We start from the raw sequence: 21,575 nt of genomic DNA, 5'->3' as shown, positions 1-21,575 counted from the left end.
TTAAAGAATGGCCTAACTACTCAGTCAGATTATTGCTTTCCAACAGTTAACCTCTATATCATAGGGAAATAATCAGGTAAGACTCTTACTGCAGCCTTATATAAAGCAGTTTGCTGCAAGGTCATACTGGCTTAATCAGCAATGGCATGCTGGTAAACTGGCCATCAAAAAAAAAAAAACAAGTCCTGATATATAGAATATGCCAATTTTTGTGGTGTAAGTACAATATTTTATTTCAAGTTACCGAAGTTTGATAGCAGGCTTTGAAAATTTCTGAATACTTAACAGTTGACTTTTCTAAGTGAGTACAAGTTGACTCCAGCACATTACTGCTGTTAAGTCTTTAGTTATCCTGGTGTTGAGTTTCAGGGCTGGCTGCTCTTCATTAACACTTAGACTTTTGAAAAATGACTTACTCTTTCTGGCCCTGAGCTTCATCAGCTTAAATTAAAGAGTCCTTACAGCTCAGCCATCCCTTATGCTAATCCTTACCTTATAGAGTGATGGATTAAATCAACCAATGTATGAGAAAGTATTTTGTACACTCTGAAGCTTGATACAGGTAGATAGGGTATAGGCTTTCTTTACTGTTCCAACTGGAAAACAACACTTACTTGTTTTTAAGATTCATCTCATGTTTCACCTTGTCTGGGAGGACTTTCTCGACTGTCATAGGTAGAATTTAACGTCTTCCCTTTTGTCCCCTACTGTTTGCTGTGCCAGGTTGTATCTTAGCATGACCCTGGCTCTCCTATGTATTGATGTAAATGTTGTGAGATCCATCTCTGTTTCTCTGGGTTCCTTGCACAGTGCCTGGTACATAGTAATAGCTCAAGAAATTTTTGTTGTCTGAATGAACATATTATCTTTAGGACACTGGAAAATATGATTTGCTTTGGATCAAAGTGGGTGGGTGGACATGAATGAGATGATCATTTCATTTAGGCAGAGTTATTATCACTGGTCCACTGTTAGCTTTGGATATGTTGACTAAGGGACTAAATAAGAAAGCACTAAAAATCTTCCTGAAATTCTGTATTGATAGTTAATTGAATTAGATAGTTAGCTCTGGGAAGAGCCCAATGTAAAAGAAGAATATCCTTGTGAAAATAAATTGCAACCATATTCTAAGGGGACAAAGGTGGGGTTCTTTAGAGCCTAAAGGAAAAACAGACCATATTAATATGTGTTGTGCTATGCAGTCAAGATTAGGAGATCTGGGAACCCTGAGGGTTCTACAAGGTAAAGAGAGATACAAGCCATATGATGGCTCACCAGCATGTATCTAGGGTGTAACCACAGCACGTCGCAGGGGTGTCAGTAAGCCCTAGACAGATGCACAATACTTAGAGATCTTTGTTCAGTTTGGAGTGCCACGGGAAGTTGAAGGGAGTCTGGAATAAGATATGAAGGCCAGAAAATAATGAAAATTTGGGGAAACCCCTTTGCCCCCACCTTGAAAAATGAAAAAGACATAATATTCATGAATTGTTACCTGGCTTTAGCTCATTAACGTTTATTTCTAAAAGCTGTGGAGAAGGAATCTAAAAAAAATTATAGAAATAAATTTATTTACAAAACAGAAACAGAGTCACAGATGTAGGAGGCAGACTTACAGTTACCAAGGGGGAACAGATAGGGAGAGACAAACTGGGAGATTGGGTTTGGTGTATACACACTTCCATATGTAAAATGGATAACTAGTAAAGACAAGACCTAGGGTATAGCACGGGGAACTCCTCTCAATATTTTGTAATGACCTATATGGGAAAAGAATCTGAAGAAGACTGGACACAGGTAAATATATAACTGATTCTCTTTGCCGTACACCTGAAACTAACTCAGCCTTTTAAATCGACTGTCCTCCAATAAACATGTAAAAAATAAAATAAATGAGTTCACAAAAATAAGACAAAAGCTGTAGAGGAGGGAAGTTTAATAGGACCCAATCTATAATGTCAGATTATTACTATATTTCGAGGATAAGTAGTTTGGACATCTCTCAGTGTAAGAGGAACGTACACTTCTGCCTTTTGGGGCCTCTGCTGTTTCCCAAAAAGTAGGGAAAAGGTTGTGGGGTCTTGGTCACTTACAGGCTTTCTAATCTTTTATTTTAAATCCAAATGTTGGCAGATACTTATCTCTCCTGCTCGGGTAATATTAATTCATATTTTTTCTGTGTGTGTTCAGTTGCTGGGTCGCCTCTGACTCTTTGTGATCCCGTGGATTGTAACCTGCCAGGCTCCTCTGTCCATGGAATTTTCCAGGCAAGAATACGAGAGTATGTTGCCATTTCCTACTCCAGGGATCTTCCCAATGCAAGGATCAAACCTGCATCTCTTGTGTCTCCTGCACTGGCAGGCGGATTCTTTACCACTGTGACACCTTAGACTTTACCTTCTTCCAAATAAAGTTTCCTGGATCAAGAAGATCCACTGGAGAAAGGATAGGCTACCCACTTCAGTATTCTTGGGCTTCCTTTGTGGCTCAGTTGGTAAAGGATCCTCCTGCAATGTAGGAGATCTGGGTTTGATCCCTGGGTTGGAAAGATCCCCTGGAGAAGGGAAAGGCTACCTACTCCAGTATTCTGGCCCGGAGAATTCCATGGACTGTATGGTCCATGGGATCGCAAAGAGTTGGACACAACTGAATGACTTTTTCACTTCACTTCACTTCATTACTAAATAGACTCCAAATGATGCAGAATAGACTTTCACTTTTTCTTTTTAGACTATAATGTACATAATTTGTTCTCTTCACAATTTTTGTTTGCTTTTTGTAAAATGAATACACAATAAGATGATGAAATATTGGGAAAAAAATGCAGGCTGTGGAGTTATATATGTTAGAGTTTATACCCATACTCTGCTATTTCATATTTGTGAAACCCTGGGCAAGTTATTTTCCTTTTCTAGGCCTCAGTTTTATCCTGTGTTAAGTGAATGCCAATAATAGTACTTCACATTATGGTGTGGTGAAGATATACCGTTTGTAAAGAACTTAGCACAGTGCCTGGCATTTACTCTGTTAGGTAAATGAAAGTTGTTGTTTTGTGATTATTATTTATTAACATGTATTAAAGAGCCTCCCTATAGAGCAGAAACTGGAAAATAAGGCTCAGAATGCACAGTGGTTTGTAAGTGCTGTGATGAAGGTAAGTCAGGGGGCTGTTCACAGCTCCCTGAGGGGGAGAAAGATGGCAAGGAAGACCTGTGCGTACCATGGTCAAATGTCTGGGCCACTCTTGAGAAAATGTAAGCCATGGAATGACATGGTCAGAACCTTTTATTGGCTACTCTGGCAGGAGTGTGGAGAATGCATTGGAGGGTGTTAAGACTGGAAGCAGGAGGATGACTTTGGAAGCTTTTGATATAACTGAAGTAATTAGGCAGTGGTAGTGATGCTGGAAATGGGAGGAGACTAAAATGAAATATACCACAGGTAAAGCAACAGGGTTTATGTATGGCTGATGCCAATCAAGCTATTTAAAAATGCTTTTTTCTCAGAACATTGTAAGAAATGGTAGTTTAATAAAGAGACTAAAAATATTACATATAAATCTCCCCAAATGTATATTTCTTCCTTTTCTGTAAAGTTTTTCCTGTGCCCTGTCACCCGCTGCCCACCCCCCCCACCGCCCCCTCCCCGCCAAAAAAAAGAGTGGCTTCGGTATTTCCAGACATTTTCATTTAAAGATCAGTAAGGACCTTGGGCAATATTTCCTACAAAAAAAAAAAAGATGACAGTGACTTTTATTATTTAAGCAGTCATTGCTTTGGCTGTGGCACTGTAAGGGGTAACTGTTTTGAGTACTACAAGGCACTGGTCACTGTGAGGGCCTAGAGGACTATCCAGGCGGTAACTATGGCATGAGGTACATTTCTGTAGCCCCTTTTCCCTTTGGTTAGATAGAGCATCCTCCAGTGTGATTTGAGGGGTACAGAGGTTGGGCTGATAAATGCGTCTATCCAGGTAGTAGGTAAAGAGGGTCTGCCACGTGCCACTCATGGTGGATACAGTGATAGCCAAGACGGAGACACGATCTCAGGGACTCACAGTGCAAGTTGACACTGACCAAAAATGATATGAATTATTAACAAATGGGATTATGGTCACCATTCTGAATGAAGAATACAAGGTCCTCTGTGAATGATTCACTTAATTGGGAGATCAGAGAAAGGCTCCCCGAGGAAGTATAAAAATGAAGCTGAGTAAAGCAATTATCCTTCAATAAAAAATAAATTAATTAAAAAAAAATGAAGCTGAGATCTGAAGGATATGTAGGAATTAGTGAGACAAAGAAGCAGAAGCAGATTCTAATCAGAGGAAATAGCATTCAAGCTGGCAAAGGAGACTGAGCCAGACCAGGAAGTTGGAAAAATCTGGAAAGTGCCGAGTCATGAAAGCCAAGTGATGTGGCAATTTAAAATTTTAAAATAAATAAGGCCATTGTATCAAATGCTACTGAGATGTCAGCTGCAAAGAGGATTTAAAAGTGTCTATCAGATTTAGTGAAACTGAAACCATTGGAGGGATGGATGCAAGTTTTTTAGGGGCCAGCACCACACAATTTGGGGGGCCCTTTTTAAGATAAAGAATAAAAAATTACAAATATGAAGGTTAGGTGTAGAAGTCATTAAAAAAAAAAGTGAATATTTTAGACTGAGAAAGAAAATCTCCCCCAATACTGGAGTATTTGGAATTTTTGATCTGGGATTTCTTTAGGCATGCATGCATACTCAGTTGCTCAGTTGTGTCCAACTCTTTGCTACCCCATGGACTGTAGCCCACCAGACTCCTCTGTTCATGGAATGCTATAGGCAAGAATACTGGAGTGTGTGGCCATTTCCTTCTCCAGGGGATCCTCCCAACCCAAGGATTCAATCCTGTGTCTCTTGCATTGGCAGGCAGATTTTTTTACTACCAATCCACCTGGGAAGCCCTTTCTTTAGGCAGTTTACCAGAAATGCTTGCTGGTTGTAACTCAACTTCCCCTGCCTAAACACTCTACAACTCCCATACCCACAGGGGATCATACAAGTGAGGGACCCTGAAGCTCAAGATTTATGAGCATCATCTGCCTCTGATTATTGGTGGCCTGGGAGAGCAGTTTGGTAGGCATGATGATAACAAAAGTCAGGGAAAGAGCTTGGAACTAAATGGGAAGTGAGGAAATGAATAGAGAAAGAGGATGTTGGCCACTCTTTCAAGTCTGGGTCTAAGGAGAAGAGTGACTGTAGTTGAAGAAGGGAGCGAAGAACTGAAATCTAGAGCACTTGTGAGAGATGAGCCTTTGGTAAGAGGAGTGAGACTTTATCTGTTGGAATGGGGGGAAGGAAGAGGAAGTAGCGTCAATGCAAGGAGGCTTTTCAATTTGGTTGTAGACAAATAATTATTTCCCATTTATTTTCTTAATGAGTTATACAGTAAACTATCACCTGATGTGGGGATGGAAAGTGTGGGGAAGGGGAAGGGATGTGGTAGAATGGAGAAAGTTTTAAATAGTTGCCTTGTAATTTGGGAAAGTGAATTTAGTAGAGAAATGGAACGTGATCAGTAGGTAACATTATACGTGAGAATTGTAGTAATGACATAAAACATAAAGCCAATCATACTCCCTGCCCCTGTTTAGTAATTTTATTATTTTTTTAATGCAGCAGTATGCAACTGCTCCAGTGTAGTGAATGCGTGTTGGATTCATCCAGGCTTGGATCTTTTCCAAATAAATAATGTGGAGGGAGAGAGTGGCCAGAAATTTAGAGGATTTTCAAGGGGGTAATTATGATGGGCCAAATAATCTAAGTTAGACAAAGAGGAAAATGACCTCAGAAGAGGGCAGATGCATTATGAAAAGTGATGCGGGCCGGTACATTGGGGGACCAAATCCAAGCGCTATTTCAATGGAAGTAATAGTTGAGTAGGGCACACTGACCATTATGGCTTCTCTCTAGCCCCTCAGTGTTTAAATGCAGTGACTTGTGACAGCCTAGTTCTTCTCAGATGTTAGATGAAGATGTTCTGGGAACATCTTCATAATAAACCTAACATAAAGAGCCCCATTTGAAATTCTAAAGTTGTTTAGTCTGTAATCTAAACATGCCTGGGTTGTATGGTAGGCAAATGGGAGGGTCCGCTAAGGACTCCTGAGAAAGAACTTTACTAAGGGACCAAGGGGCTACTGAGAATGAAGTTTATCCTAAACAAAGAGCTGTTTTTGCAGTATAGTGGCTTAGTCCAACTGTAGCTGGTCAGTAATCAAAGGAAGAGCCTCTTTGAATTTAGCACAGTCATCATGGCCCAGCTCCAAGAACATCTTGAGTTGAAGGAGAAGATTATGCAATCAAGAGTGAGTTGAATTTGCACTGGTCATCATCTATTTTACATATGGTAATGTATATGTTTCATGCTATTCTCTTAATCATCCCACCCTTGCCTTCTCCCACTGAGTCCAAATTCTATTCTTTATATCTATGACTCCTTTGCTGCCCTGCATGCAGGATCACAGTTATTGTATTTCTAAATTCCATATATAAACAGCAGGGCACCCAAAGCTGGTGCTCTGGGATAACGCAGAGGCACAGGGTGGGAGGGAGGTAGGAGGGGGATTCAGGATGGGGGGAACACATGTATACCTCTGGCCAATTCATGTTGATGTATGGAAAAAAAAATCACAATATTGTAATTATCCTCCAATTAAATAAATTAATTAAAAAAAGAGTGAGTTGAAATTGAGGCACTTTCTTTTTTAAGATCTTACTGAAGACACAAGTTAAAGACAAAGGAGAAAAGGAAAGGTTTTCCATTTGAATGAAGAGTTTCAAAGAATAGCAAGGAAAGATAAGAAAGACTTCCTCAGCGTTCAATGAAAGAAATAGAGGAAAACAATAGAATGGGAAAGACTAGAGATGTCTTCAAGAAAATTAGAGATACCAAGGGAAAATTTCATGTAAAGATAGGCACAATAAAGGACAGAAATGATATGGACCTAACAGAAGCAGAAGATATTAAGAAGAGGTGGCCAAAATACACAGAAGATCTTCATGACCCAGATAACCATGATGGTGTGATCATTCACCTAGAGTCAGACATCCTGGAATGCAAAGTCAAGTGGGCCTTAGGAAGCATCACTACAAGCAAAGCTAGTGGAGGTGATGGAATTCCAGTTGAGTTACTTGAAATCCTAAAAGATGATGCTGTGAAAGTGCTGCACTCAATATGCCAGCAAATTTGGAAAACTCAGCAGTGGCCACAGGACTGGAAAAGGTCAGTTTTCATTCCAATCCCTAAGAAAGGCAATGCCCAAGAATGTTTAAACTATTGCACAATTGCACTCATCTCACACACTAGCAAAGTAATACTCAAAATTCTCCAAGCCAGGCTTGAACAGTACATGAACTGTGAACTTCCAGGTGTTCAAGTTGGATTTAGAAAAGGCAGAGGAACCAGAGATCAAGTTGCAAACATCCATTGGATCATCAAAAGCAGAAAAACATCTACTTCTGCTTTATTGACTATGCCAAAGCCTTTGACTGTGTGGATCACAACACATTCTGGAAAATTCTTAAAGAGATAGGAATACCAGACCACCTGACCTGCCTCCTGAGAAATCTGTATGCAGGTCAAGAAGCATCATTTAGAACTGGACATGGAATAACAGACTGGTTCCAAATTGGGAAAGGAGTACATCAAGGCTGTGTATTGTCAACCTGCTTATTTAACTTATATGCAGAGTACATCATGAGAAATGCCAGGCTGGATGAAGCACAAACTGGAATCAGGATTGCCGGGAGAAATTTCAATAACCTCAGATATGCAGATGACACTACCGTTATGGCAGAAAGCAAAGAAGAACTAAAGAGCCTCTTGATGAAAGTGAAAGAATAGAGTGAAAAAGTTAGCTTAAAACTCAATACTCAGAAAACTAAGATTATGGCATCTGGTCCCATCACTTCATGGCAAATAGATGGTAACAGTGACAGACTTTATTTTTTGGGGCTCCAAAATCACTGCAGATGGTGACTGCAGCCATGAAATTTAAAAGATGCTTGCTTCTTGGAAGAAAAGCTATGACCAAACTAGACAGCATGTGAAAAAGCAGAGACGTTACTTTGCCGACAACAGTCTGTACAGTCAAAGCTATGGTTTTCCCAGTAGTCATGTATGGAGGTGAGAGTTGGGCTATAAAGAAAGCTGAGCACTGACGAATTGATGCTTTAAAACCGTGGTGTTGAAGAAGACTCTTGAGAGTCCCTTGGACTGCAAGGAGATCCAACCAGTCCATCCTAAAGGAAATCAACCCTGAATATTCATTGGAAGAACTGATGCTAAAGCTGAAACTCCAATACTTTGGCCACCTGATGTGAAGAACTGACTCATTGGAAAAGACCCTGATGCTGGGAAAGATTGAAGACGGGAGGAGAAGGGGACGACAGAGGATGAGATGGTTGGATGGCATTACGAACTCAATGGACATGAGTTTGAGTAAATTCTGGGAGTTGGTGATGGACAGGGAGGCCTGGTGTGCTGTAGTCCGTGGGGTCAGAAAGAGTGGACAGGACTGCGTGACTGAACTGAACTGAATACACAAGGCAGTGAGCCGCCTGTGCAGTGGAATATAGCACAGGAGGTTGAAGAGTTACTTTTCAGAATTTATTATAATATCAAGACAATAATTATTATTGCAAGGAGTCAAATTATTGCATGGGTCAAGAAATGAAATTCCTGTAATTGCAGGTAGGGATGAAGCTGTAGAAAATTTTTGTTATTATGACTCTCTTTTTAGCGTTGGATGATATCGCCTGGCCAAACACAGCTTATGCAGATTCCTGTTATATGTATTTCTGGGGTTTATGTAACTTGCAGCTTTGTGGGTAGATACCTATCACTGTAAGTGAAAGTGTTCTTTGCTCAGTCATGTCCCACTCTTTGCGAACCCCTGGACTGTAGCCCACCAGGCTCCTCTGTCCATGGAATTGTCCAGGCAAGAATACTGGAGTGGCTTGCCATTCCTTTCTTCAGGGGATCTTCCTGACCCAAGGATTGAAGCTGAGTCTTCTGCATTGCAGGCAGATTTTTTTACTGTCTGAGCCACCAGGAATTGATGCTTTCAAACAGTGGTTCTGGAGAAGACTCTTGAGAGTCCCTTGGACTGCAAGGAGATTAAATCAGTTAATCCTAAAGGAAATAAACCCTGAATATTTATTGGAAGAACTGGTGCTGAAACTCCAATATTTTGGCCACCTGATGTGAAGAACTAAAACATTAGAAAAGACCCTGATGCTGGGGAAGATTGAGGGCAAGAGGAGAAGGGGGTGACAGAGGATGAGATGGTTGGATGGCATCAGTGACTCAGTGGACACGAGTTTGAGCAAACTCCGGGAGATATGAAGGACAGGGAAGCCTGGCGTGCTGCAGTCCATGGGGTCACAGAGAGTTGTACACGACCCAGCGACTGAACAGTGTCAACAACCCATCACTGATAAAGCCTCATTGATACTTTAAAGATCCTAATTCTGTGTAGCAGAGGTTTTCCTGTGCTAAGAACCACAAATTCAGATAATACTGAAACAAAAACAAAACAATGAAAGGGAAACCCAGAAATGCCTGGTTAGAATTCGATGCCATTTCTAAGAGGAGCTCTGTAACTGACAAAGATTCTTGCAGGGCTTGGAGATATGATCTGATTGGGTTAATAGTACAGAAGGGTTAAATTCAGAATGAAAGGTAAGTCTTTAAGAGTTTTTTTGTTTTGTTCTTTTAATTATCAAAAATGTATGCAGATACATTTGTTTTCCCATAAACATCAAGCCAAGAAACTCCTTAAAATATCTGAGCATCTCTTTTTCCATCTCCGTACACTCATATAGATCCACAGGATGCCAAAACATCCAGAACTCATCAAGAGAGCTAATCAGACTCTTATTGTGCAAATGATGAAACTCAGATCCAGAAAGCAGAAATGAGTTGACTGGTGAACATCAGATCCAGAATTCAGGTCTCTTTACTCCTTGTTTACTTCTAGATTCTTCAAGATAAACCTCTGTTCCTCTCCCAGGAGAGTGCCAAAAGCACAGGTTCACTACAAAGACAGGTATGCAGCTCAGAGCATCCAAGACGACTCATATGTCTAAGGATCTAAAACAGCAAGGAGCCCGCCCTTTCCCTTTCCAGGTAGGGTTGGCAACTTAACTGACATGTGTTTCCAAAATTTCCTTGGAGGGCTAGGTTGAGACCTGGCCTCTCACCTGTAGCTGGGCTGTGGCTGCAAGCATCTTCTGCCGAGTTTGTAGTACTGTGGACGAGGACATGGAGATAGGTACGCTTTGCCTCAACCACCTTATATCTTCCCACATACAAGACAGCTGCAAAAGAAGTCACGAGGTCATATCATCATTCAAGCCAGCACATGATTTAGGTTGTGGCATCAAAGCAAAGCAGTCAGGAGGAAACCTGACACCTGATGTTTGTTCTCCAGTCCATTTTCAGATACATGCAAAACAACTTTTTGATCTCTGTCCAACTGGAAAAAGATCTGAATGTTAATGAAACAATCAGATCCCCATTTTAGTCTTTGTCAAATGATCCCATAACTCAGAATACTGGAGACACAATCTGACAGGATGGAAGCTTCTTTGCTCTGAAAATGTGTAGATACTATTTTGGCATTTCTAATGACAAAGGGCATATCAGGCCAGAAGGAGACCATTGAGATAATTTACTCCCACTCCAATATTTTGATCACTGGAGATTCCTCAACTTCTCAACTAAAGTTTTAGAGATTTATGTGAGGTACTGTTGGTGCAAAGTGGGGAAGAATAAAATTAGAACTCTGGATACCTTTGTGAACCACAGAAAATCTTGTGTAATGGAACTCGGGTGAGAGTCATCTATTTCAACAATCGGTATTTGATCTTCATTGCTGACTAACATATTGTCTTTGTAATAAAATATAACAGCTATGTAGAGTCCCCTGAAAAGAAAAAGCAAAATAAAAATTGTCCTCAACCATCTTCTCCAAGCCTGAATCATAGAAATAGTATTTTTGGGCATGATAAATGATAATTTAAAATATACTTATGAAAATATTCTTGTTAAGTACCACAAATTTATTGGCTAGAATTCAAAGAAATAATTCTTTTGTCCAGATTCTCAGAAGAAAGGTGAATTTTATATTCTTTTAATAATAAAACAGCAATATTTACCAAGTTTCCACTCAGAACCAAAATCAGTAGATTCCTGAGATGCTAAGACTTCCTGGAAAAACTACAAAGGACCCACCGTTTCAAGGTCTTCACAAACTTGTTTGAGGAATGGAATAGGTGTTTCAGGCTCCTGGAGACTGACGGCTTGCGGCCCGAGGTTTGCACTTTTGAACTTTCTGGAACACAGAACGAAGTACAGTGTAAACTTCACTGGAAGAAGAGCGCTCTCAGCGCCTTCCTCCCATCTTTCTGCCTTTCTCTCCCCTGTCCTCTCAGTGCACTTATGTTCAGTTTCAGAGGGACTCAGCTCATTCACTCTGTCTAGGAGCTTCTGTATCTTGAGATGCCAGTAGTTAACTCAGTTAGTGAATAGCTCCTCAAAAATGTTGAAAATGAGTAACGTTTATAACTCCAGGGGAAATCACTCCAGTGTTCTGTTTATATCCTCCTTATTTATCATGAGGTGGAATAAAAATAAATAGAATCAACTTTTGTGCCCAACACATATTGCCTTTTAATATTCACACACTTCTCAATGTTGGCAAAACTCTTATTAGACTACATATTCTATTGATTTTTTTTTCATTATAAAATTAATATAGGCACATTACAGGAAGTCTGGAGCATAGAAAAGGAACAACACCCCACACATGCCATCTTGCCACTTTAGCACAACCATTGCTAATATTCTGGGGTAGTTTTTTTTTTTTTTTTTCCCAGAGTGTGTGTTGGCTTACAAAAATAGCTGTAGGCATGGTTAACATCTTCATTATTCAGAAGAAAATACTGAGATAGGTTAAGTGGTTTGTCTACAAAAACCGGTACCCAGATGAACACATTTATTCACTGAAAAATATTTATTGGGACACCACTATATGTTAGGTTCTGTGGTTACTGTGATGAGCAAATCATCCATTGCTTCTGTTTAGCTCTTTTATTTACAATCTGGAGCTCTCACTGATAAAACTAGTAGCATTGAAACATACATTACCATATGTAAAATGACAGCTAGTGGGAAGTTGGTGTATAACACAGGGAGCTCAGTGATAACCTAGTGATAGGTTATCTCGTGCTATCTGTGATAACCTAGAGGAGTAGAATGGGGTAGCGGGTGGGAGCAAGGTTCAGGAGGGAGGGGACATATGTATATTTATGGCTGATCCATGTTGCTGTACGGCAGAAACCAACAAAACATTGTAAAGCAATTATCCTTCAGTTAAAAAAAAAGTAATAGATTTCCTATAACAGTATTTGCAAAGAGTGCTCCCTAGAGCTGACCTAGATGATCATTGCTTTAATTCTTAAGTATAATTAATGAATGGAAGATGAAGTTGTTGGGATCTTCACCAAAGTCTTGACAGACATGTTACTGGGGATGAGAACAGTCTGTCACTGCTCTTAGACATGGAAACCTGGGCAGATGGCCTGTGCCTGAGGCCCAGTGTGGTTCTGCCTATGATCCTCGAGGAGAAGTTGGGAATGAGCTGACTGACGCAAGCTTTCATGCCAGGTTCCCTTGTGCTGATAGTGGTTAGTCCTGCCAGGACAAAGCAAAAGCATTTTCTTCTAACTTGAACATGAATTTGGTCATATCCTGCTTGAACCGCTGCTGGGACTTGTGATTAAAGGGAGCATATTGAACATATTCATCACATGCTACTCTCTCCCAAACCTTACTAAAAGCAGAGTTGTTGTTCAGTTGTTCAGTCGTGTCCGACTCTGCGACCCCATGGACTGCAGCACGCCAGGCTTCCCTGTCCTTCACCAACTTCCAGAGCTTGCTCAAACTCATGTCCATCGAGTTGGTGATGCTGTCCAATCATCTCATTCTCTGTCATCCCCTTCTCCTCCTGCCTTCAATCTTTCCTAGCATCAGGGTCTTTTCTAATGAGCTGGCTCTTTGCACCAGGTAGCCAAAGTACTGAAGCTTCAACCTCAGCATCAGTCCTTCCAATGAATATTCAGGGTTGATTTCCTTTAGGATTGACTGGTTTGATCTCCTTGCTGTCCAAGGGATTCTCAAGAATCTTCTTTAATACCACAATTCAAAAGCATCAATTCTTCAGCACTCAGCCACCTTTATGGTTCAACTCTCACATCCATACATGACTACTGGTAAAACCATAGCCTTGACTAGATGGACCTTTGTCGGCAAAGTAATGTCACTGCTTTTTAACATGCTGCCTAGGCTGTTCATAGCTTTTCTTCTAAGGAGGAAGCATCTTTTAATTTCATAGCTGCATTCACCATCTGCAGTAATTTTGGAGCCCAACAAAACAAAATCTGTCACTGTTTCCATTGTTTCCCCATCTATTTGCCATGAAGTAATGGGACTGGATGCCATGATCTTCATTTTGTGAATGCTGAGTTTTAAGCCAGCTCTTTCACTCTCCTCTTTCACCTTCATCAAGAGGCTCTTTAGTTCCACTTTGCTTTCTGCCATAAGGACGGGGTCATCTGCATATCTAAGGTTATTGATATTTCTTCTGGCAATCTTGATTCCAGCTTGTGCTTCATCTAGCCCAGCATTTCGCATGATGTACTCTGCATATAAGTTAAAGTGGAGTGACTGTATACAGTCTTGATGTACTCCTTCCCTAATATGCAGTCAGTCTGATGTTCCATGTCCAGTTCTGTTGTTTCTTGACCTGCATATAGGTTTCTCAGGAGGCAGATCAGGTGGTCTGGTATTCCCATCTCTTGAAGACTTTTCCACAGATTGTTGTAATCCACACAGTTAAAGGCTTTGGCATAGTCAATGAAGCAGATATTTCCCTGGAATTCTCTTGCCTTTTCAATGATCCAGTGGATGTTGGCAACTTGATATCTGGTTCCTCTGCCTTTTCTAAATCCAGCTTGAACATCTGGAAGTTCTTCGTTCATGTACGGTTGAAGCCTGGCTTGGAGAATTTTGAGCATTACTTTGCTAGTGTGTGAGATGAGTGCAGTTGTGCAGTAGATTGAACATTATTTGGCATTGCCTTTCTTTGGGATTGAAATGAAAACTGACCTTTTCTAGTTGAAATATATGTTTTTCTGGAATTCTCTTGCTTAAGAGATTTAAAAAAGAAGAAGGGATATAAATCTATAAAGACAAAGAGATAGGAAAGGAGATAAAAGCAAGTGAATTTTGGTAGCTAGGAAGCAGATGGACAGAGGGATTTAGTAGACTTGAGGAAGATGAACCCTCGGCCAACAGTGGAGGAAGTTGAAAAGTAACATGACTCACCCCATGGGCATCATACATTGCTAGAAGTGCATGATGAATATGGAGCTAAAATGAGGAGGTTTTGTTGAAATCTGTTTAAGAAGTAGTTAGAGGTCTAGATAGCCTTCCCTATCCCTTCCCCATTCTAGATGAAAGATGGTAGCTTAATTTCAGGAAAGAAGAAACAGAGATCTTTGGTGTGAAAGACATGATGTATGGTTATAAATGGAAGGAGGGAGTGGTATGTACTCAAAACAAGTGGATTAAATGAAAGCTTCCTTACAGCATATTTCCCCACTGGCCTCTGGGAACACTGGGACTCAAACTTCTATCCTCCAGGCAGAACACTGGAAATAGTGTCTGTGGAGGCTCTGATTAGCATAAAAATACACCTAAAGATTCTGACATTGGCTTTATTACTTTCCTAAAGATAAGGCTATGCTGGATCACTCTACAGTGGTGTGTTTAAGAGCCCCATCCTTGTGTTCAAAGCTTCTCAACAGCTACTGAGTTCTCTTCTCTTAAATCTGAGCACATATACAAGGATCACTAGGCAGTTTGGATAACATATAACAGAAAAAGCACAGGCCAAAAACAAGCAAAAGAGCAGTTTAGAGAGGAGTCTATGTTGAAAAAAGAAAACACAAAATGAAAAAAAGCCAATCATTAGTAGCCTGAGAGACAAGCAAAGACTTTGCATCCTTGTAAAAAAGATAAGCGTCTGTAAGAGAAATTTTCAGAGAACAACAGAGAGCATCAGAAACTAGAAATATGTTATTGAAGCCTGAAAAGCCAACTAAGAAGTAAAATTGGGGGAATCTGCAAGAAAGTGGAGCAAAGGAACATGAAATGTAGGAGACGAAAAAAACAAATGGGGCTGGTTTATGAGGTTCAAGTATCTGAATTAGGGTTCTCATAGGAGAGAGCAGAGCAAAAGGAGGGGAAGAAATAATTAAAGAAATAATTTAAGAAAATATCCCATAATTGAAAGCTGTAAGTTTCCATATTGAAAGGGCTTGCCAAATGTGCAGCACAACAGACAAAAAAGAGCCACTCAAAGGGACATAGCAGTGAAATTTTAGAATAGTGAAGTTATAAAGAAAGCTTAAAAACTTCCAGGGCAGGAAAAAGTAGCTTTCATATAAAACTTCTGGAATCAGAATAGTGTCAGACTTTTCAGCACTGAAGGCTTGAAAATGATGAATATGAAGGAAAATTATTTCAGTTGTGAATTCTACATGTATCTAAACCCTTAAATAAATATTAAATAAAATAAATAAATCTCCAGACACTTAATGTATCCAAAAATTAGCTCCCAAGTATCCTATGAGGAAGTTACTAGAGGAAGGGCTCCACCAATGACAGACAAACCCCAGAAAAAGGAAGAGATGGTAAACAGAGGAATTCCAGTATTGGAGAGTGGCAAGAAGAATCCTCAATACAGTGATGAAAGGAGATCCTGGAGTGACAGCTATTTAACAGAGACGGGGGCATCCAGTAACCAGTCTAAACTGGAGCAGGTTAGAGGACTCTATGAGAGGTTTCTTTAAGAAGGTGCACTCGAAACAATACTTATGTATCTGATTGTACTGAGAGAAAATTGATGAAACTGGAGAGTAGCTTGGGGATTAGTTAGTTATAACATGGAAAGATAAAAAAACACATAATAAAAGTTGAGTATTATCTACAGGGGAAATAAAATTTTATCTAGGAAAGGAAAATGATCATAAAATTTATATGATCATTATAACATTAGCAATAAATATTGATCTTATTAAAATTACAATATTAGGAGGGTGTATGCATGCTTAGTCACTCAGTCAAGTCAAATCTTTGTAACCCCGTGGACTATAGCCCACCAGGCTTCTTTGTCCATGGGATTCTCCAGGCAAGAATACTTGAATGCATTGCCATTCTCTTCTCTGGGGGGTAAGGAGGATAAGGGGGTAGGAATTATATGTGCTTGTAAGAGAGTGGAGGGATAAAAAAGAAATAATCATCTTCCTTAGTGAAATAGTAACTATAATTTTTAAAAATCAGGAATTAGCAATATAACCCTGTTATTTAGAGATAGAGGAAAAAACATCAAAATAATTGAGCCTTTAGGGAATAAAAAACAGATGATGGGAGAAATTGCTTTTTCTTTAATAATAAAACTTTTCTTAATGCTTTATTTATTTTAAGTCATTCAGTTCTCAAATAACTGACAGATTTACATAATTCTTATTTGCATTTTACAAGTGAGCAAAGTGAGGTATAGAGAAGGTGGGAATTTACTTAAGATCACACAACTTTGTAAATGTTCAGCCTGTGTTTGAACCCACATAAATCTGGCTTCAGAGTACAGTCATGTATAACTTAATTAAAAATGAAGACTAAACTAAAAAAAAATTAGGCTAAAAAGAAAATGAGAAATGCTGCTTCTAGCTGGGGAAGGGGCCCATGAAAATGTTAAATATTCCAGATCTCCAGTTTGGACAAACAGTAGAATTACACTTCTTGGAGCTCTTGTGGTTGGGTTGGGGCCATGTGACCAGTTTTGCCGATGGATTTTGAGTGTGAATGTTAATCTTGTCCATATGAGACCTTCAAGTGTCTTTTTTCCCCCATGGGTTCTGACAAATATTTCTAGAAGGAGTATCATGACAGGACTGATGGATAGCCAGCCCTCAGCTGACCAGTGACAGACATATAGTAGTAGCACATGGGAGAAATAAATATTTTGCAGTTCATTTGGGTACTGCAGCATGACACAGCCCATCTTGACTGATGAAAGCGAAAGTATTAGTCACCCAGTTGTGTCCGACCCTTTGCAACCCCAGGAACTGTAACCCACCAGGCTCCTCGTCTATGAAATTCTCCGGGCAAGAATAGTAGAGAGGGTAGCCGTTCCCTTCTCCAGAGGATCTTCCTGACCCAGGGATCGAACCCAGGTCTTCTGCATTGCAGGCAGACGTTTTTTTACAGACTGTCTGAGTCACCAGACTGATACAAGATCTAAGCTCACTTCTCTCCCAAGAACACTGTGGCTTCTATTCTGTTTTTGCTTAGTTCAGAATTCTGGAGCAATGGTTAGTTTTCTGGACTCTGAATGCAGCTGGTCTTTAGTTTTTAAGTGCTTAGAGCATAGAGAGTTTATTTTATTCATACCAGTACATCTAGCACCTAACACATAGTAGACAATGTTTCAATTAATGTTTGCCAGTTGAAAAATTGGAGAATAATTGAAATTCACTCCTGTAGGGGACTGCTTTAGTGAACACAGTTGACTTCTTTATATTTCATTATGTATGTCGGGGCATTAACCTTGTGAACAATCAAGGCCATGCAATATCGCCACTGAATTTCCATCTCTAAATATGTGAATTAGCTGTGGCCAGTTCTTTAGCCAAAAATAAAGAAATTAATGTGGGTTTTGGTATCTTCTGTGTAGGGCTTTGGTAGGTGAAGGAATGTTTTGTTATTAATTCTGCATTTAGAATATGCTGTGTGTTTATTGAGTACTACAGGCTCATTACAATGGAATCAGTGATTCCACTTTAATTCTAGGACATATAAAGTGCTAAGGATGGAGAGTGCTCCATTCTTCAATTGGAAAAACAATGGAAAAAAATAAGCTAGAGTTTGCCAAGTGCCTACACTATGCCAGATGAGTTTAATCCATTATCTGGTTTAACTCTTAAAACAGTCCTTCAGATGGATATCATTATGCTGGCTTTTTCTGATAGGGAAGTTATGGCTCAGAGAGGTTAAATGCTTTTCTTAAGTATGCACAGTAAGTTGTAAAAATGGGATTTTAAATAATTGTTTTTTCTAATTATGAAAGTTGTAAACCACATAGTATCAATGTACTTGAGTATTTTAAACAAAAGTTTTGTAGTTTTCTGTATACAATACCTAATTATCCTTCTTTTATCCTTTTAGACTTAGAAAGATTTATGTTGTATCATCTTGGAAGATCATTTGTTTTACCCTGGTGTATGACAGGTCAATGTTCCTCAAACTTTGTACCTTGGAACCCTAATTCTGTAAAAAAGGTTTTACAATGGCCAAATAAGTTTGGAAAATGCTTGCTTAACCAAATTCAAAATGTCTTTTTATCAGAGTCTTTAATGTCTATTTTAGACGTCCAATAAAGGGATATATAATGTAACAATCCAATTTACTTGACCGGAGACCCTCTTTCAGCTGAGCAAATTATGCAACCACTCTTCTTTGGAACACACTTTAGGTACTGTTTAAATATCCAATGTTCATTTCAATATAAAAATACTCTTCTCTTTTGGGAATTCTACTTAATGCTTTACTTAAATCTTGCTTGATGCTATGTGTATATTTATATCCCTGTGGGGGGAAAATATGTACATGATAAAAGTTGAATGGCAACTATAGAAATAACTGGGCTGTCAAGACAATCATTTTCTGATTATTGGACTGTAACCCAGTAGTATTGGAGAGAGCATCTAAATCCTCAGATAATAGAAAAAACAATCCCTCATTCCATGAGTAGTTTTAGCTTTCCCCCTCTGATCTTTATCAGAAAACACAAAATGGCTTATGAATTGCAAAGAAAAATCTATCCAATTGCTTTATCATTTTTGCATGCCATGCAGGAGCTGAAGGACAGGGAAATGATGGAAAGGCAGAAGAAGAGAGATGAGCCTAGGTAATGCATGGCTTGGTTAAATGGACCCTGGATAACTGAGAACTGAGGGTATTTTGGCCAATGTGGAATGTTGAAGGCTCTTGTCTGGCTAAAGTTTTCCTAGAGATCCAAGAATGAAATTCCACTTGGGTTTCCTTCTCAAGCTTCTTCCATGCATATTAAAATCTCCTAATGAACCAACCACTCATTAGAACATGATTTTCTTGCAAACACTTCTGCTCATTTCTAGCTATAGCTGGCATTTCTTAACGGCTCTGTTGTCATAGCTATATAGCAACTGGGAACAACTTTTGCTAGTGCTTAATATGATTTCCTTATACCCAGTCAAAACCCGTTTAGCATTTCTTAGTTCAACCATAGATTTCTAACCTAGCTGGTCCAGCAGTGCCCTATTCTAGAGAGTACAATGCAGTTAGAGATCTGATGGGTGAAGGAGCATGGAAAATGAAAACTTTATGGAACTTTTAATTCTCCAAATAAAACTAAGTGCCTGCTCCACAAATCATTACACAGATCAGAAACCTGACCCTGTCCCATTTGAACAGCCCAAGTAGAAAATAATCTTTTTAAAACTTCTCAGAGATTTTCTGGGTATAGTTAGCTATGTCTAGAGAAGGTGTGCTCTACTTTCTCATGAGCAGTAGTGCAGGGAAAGATTAAAATTCAGGGTGAGATTAAAAGCCAGTGCCCAGTCCTGATTTAAGAGTGGGACACAAAAATGAGCTGTAACAAGAATACTGGCTTGGAGACAGAAAGCCTACTTTGGTATCTTGGTTCTGTTTCTTCTTGGCATTTTGACCTTGGTCAAGCCACTTAGCCTCAGTGATAATTTCCAAAATGAGGATGAAAAGAGATATAGAATGTGAAATTGCATGTAAACTTTATTATAAACATACACAAAAGTTTGCTGATACAATTTGGTTGAGCTTCCACAGGGATGCTTAGAGAATTTTTGTTGCAGGTGAAAAGTTTGAGGGTGAGCATCCCAAAGACCCCGCACACTGAGAGGTTCCGTGAAGGTGCAGTTTAAATAAAACTAGTGGCAGTTGCTATTTTTCCTGTGCTTGTTTGCAAACTGTTCCTATGGAGTGAGGGTGTGAAAGAAAAAGGAAGGGAAGGAAGGGAGAGTCTCTTCTCAAGGGTTAAAGCAAGATAGTGCTGTAAAGTGATTCCAGATGTACAAATATTAATATCTCTCTCCCTCCTTGATGAATGAGAAGGTATGACCCAGTTAGGAAGCTGCTAAAATTACCGGCGCCACCGAGACCTCAGTCGATGGCCCGGAGGAGATTTTTATCCTTACCCCGGCAACTATAATGCTGATGAAGGGCTCGGACCTGCTGCAGCAGACCTTCCAAAACTTCACTCTGTCCCTTGTGTCTGGGCGCTCTGTCGTCATAGTCTTTCCAGTCTATTGAACAAAAGAAATAAACAGAGTGAAATTTTCAAGTAGCAGAGGCCTCTTCCCTGCCTTGCCTCGGGAGCTGAGTTTTATCATACTACCCACAGACTCTGTGGGTGAGCACCCAGCACTCGCACAGTGAGCAGGAACTGCCAAGGGTTCAGAAGCTGCCATTGTTCAGGCCCTGCACAAAACAGTAATTGTGGTTGGTGTCTTGTGTTGGGCCGTTTCAAGGCAAGAGAAAATGATAATTGAAAGCCAAAAGAAAATAGAGGATTTGGGAGTCCAATGTCCCCTCCCGCAGCTCCTTACCCGCCTTTTCAGCATCCGTGTCCTAATCAGTTCCCCTGTCACCTCTCCATTCAGCACCCCAGGTTGCGACTGCATTTCCACAGAAGGAAAGAAAGGGGTGGGAATGTGCAGACGAGATGAAATCCACAGTCCCAATGCTTTTATTGCAGGTTTCACACTTTTGGCCAAATTGACATTTCTTTCCAAGGAAAGAGCCCATGTCAGATGCCAAGAAATGGAAATCTACATTTTAGCTCTAATGAATGTCTGCTTTGGTTAGCTGGCACAGCAACGCCTGCACATACTCGGGGCCACCAACCACCCTGTCTGCTCAGTCTCTAAGTATACAGTATTAGCTTACATGGCAAATTTAAATTGCAATACCCACTGAGATTTTTCTCCCCCTTCTATTTTCATTCCATTTGGCTATGATGATATCAAAAGTAATAATCCGTATGGGTCTAATGTCAAGATTATAATTCTGCTGTCTCCAACCCTAGTTTTTTTTTTTTTTTCCCAGCAGGTCAGTCATTTCATAGTCCATCCCTTTCCTCCTCTAATCTCTTTCCCCCGGCTTTTACTTTCTGGATCTTTCAAAAGCAACAACTTAAAGTGCTTCTTAGTTTAAATGCTTTCTCTAAAATTGGTAGACATTCTTTTCAAGAAAAGCCAGTTAGTTCATGAATATATCTGAGGCTTAAGTTCTAATTGAACAAGTTTCAAGTTCCCTCCACTAAGAGTTATTTTAAAATAGCGAGTCCCTCTTGTTTAGCCTCCCTTTTTAAGCTGATGCCATGACAGTTGAAA

The 21,575-nt window shown here is 39.8% G+C and overlaps 1 protein-coding gene across 1 annotated transcript in view; it reads right to left on the bottom strand.

Annotated features, from left to right (window-relative positions):
* Nucleotides 1-21,575, bottom strand: part of ANKFN1 (ankyrin repeat and fibronectin type III domain containing 1) — a 159,599-nt gene that overhangs the window by 47,467 nt on the left and 90,557 nt on the right. Inside the window, exons 7-10 of the mRNA XM_061140936.1 lie at nt 20,379-20,486; nt 11,278-11,377; nt 10,837-10,969; nt 10,245-10,361 (exon numbers count right to left, since the gene is read on the bottom strand). Of these exons, the coding sequence (XP_060996919.1) occupies nt 10,245-10,361; nt 10,837-10,969; nt 11,278-11,377; nt 20,379-20,486 (458 nt within the window). The remainder of the gene's footprint in view (nt 1-10,244; nt 10,362-10,836; nt 10,970-11,277; nt 11,378-20,378; nt 20,487-21,575) is intronic.

The sequence above is a fragment of the Dama dama genome, chromosome 5, assembly GCF_033118175.1.
Source record: "Dama dama isolate Ldn47 chromosome 5, ASM3311817v1, whole genome shotgun sequence".
Classification (NCBI taxonomy): Eukaryota; Metazoa; Chordata; class Mammalia; order Artiodactyla; family Cervidae; genus Dama; species Dama dama.
Note: the sequence above shows the minus strand (reverse complement) of the source record. Positions and strands in the feature narration are given on the sequence as shown.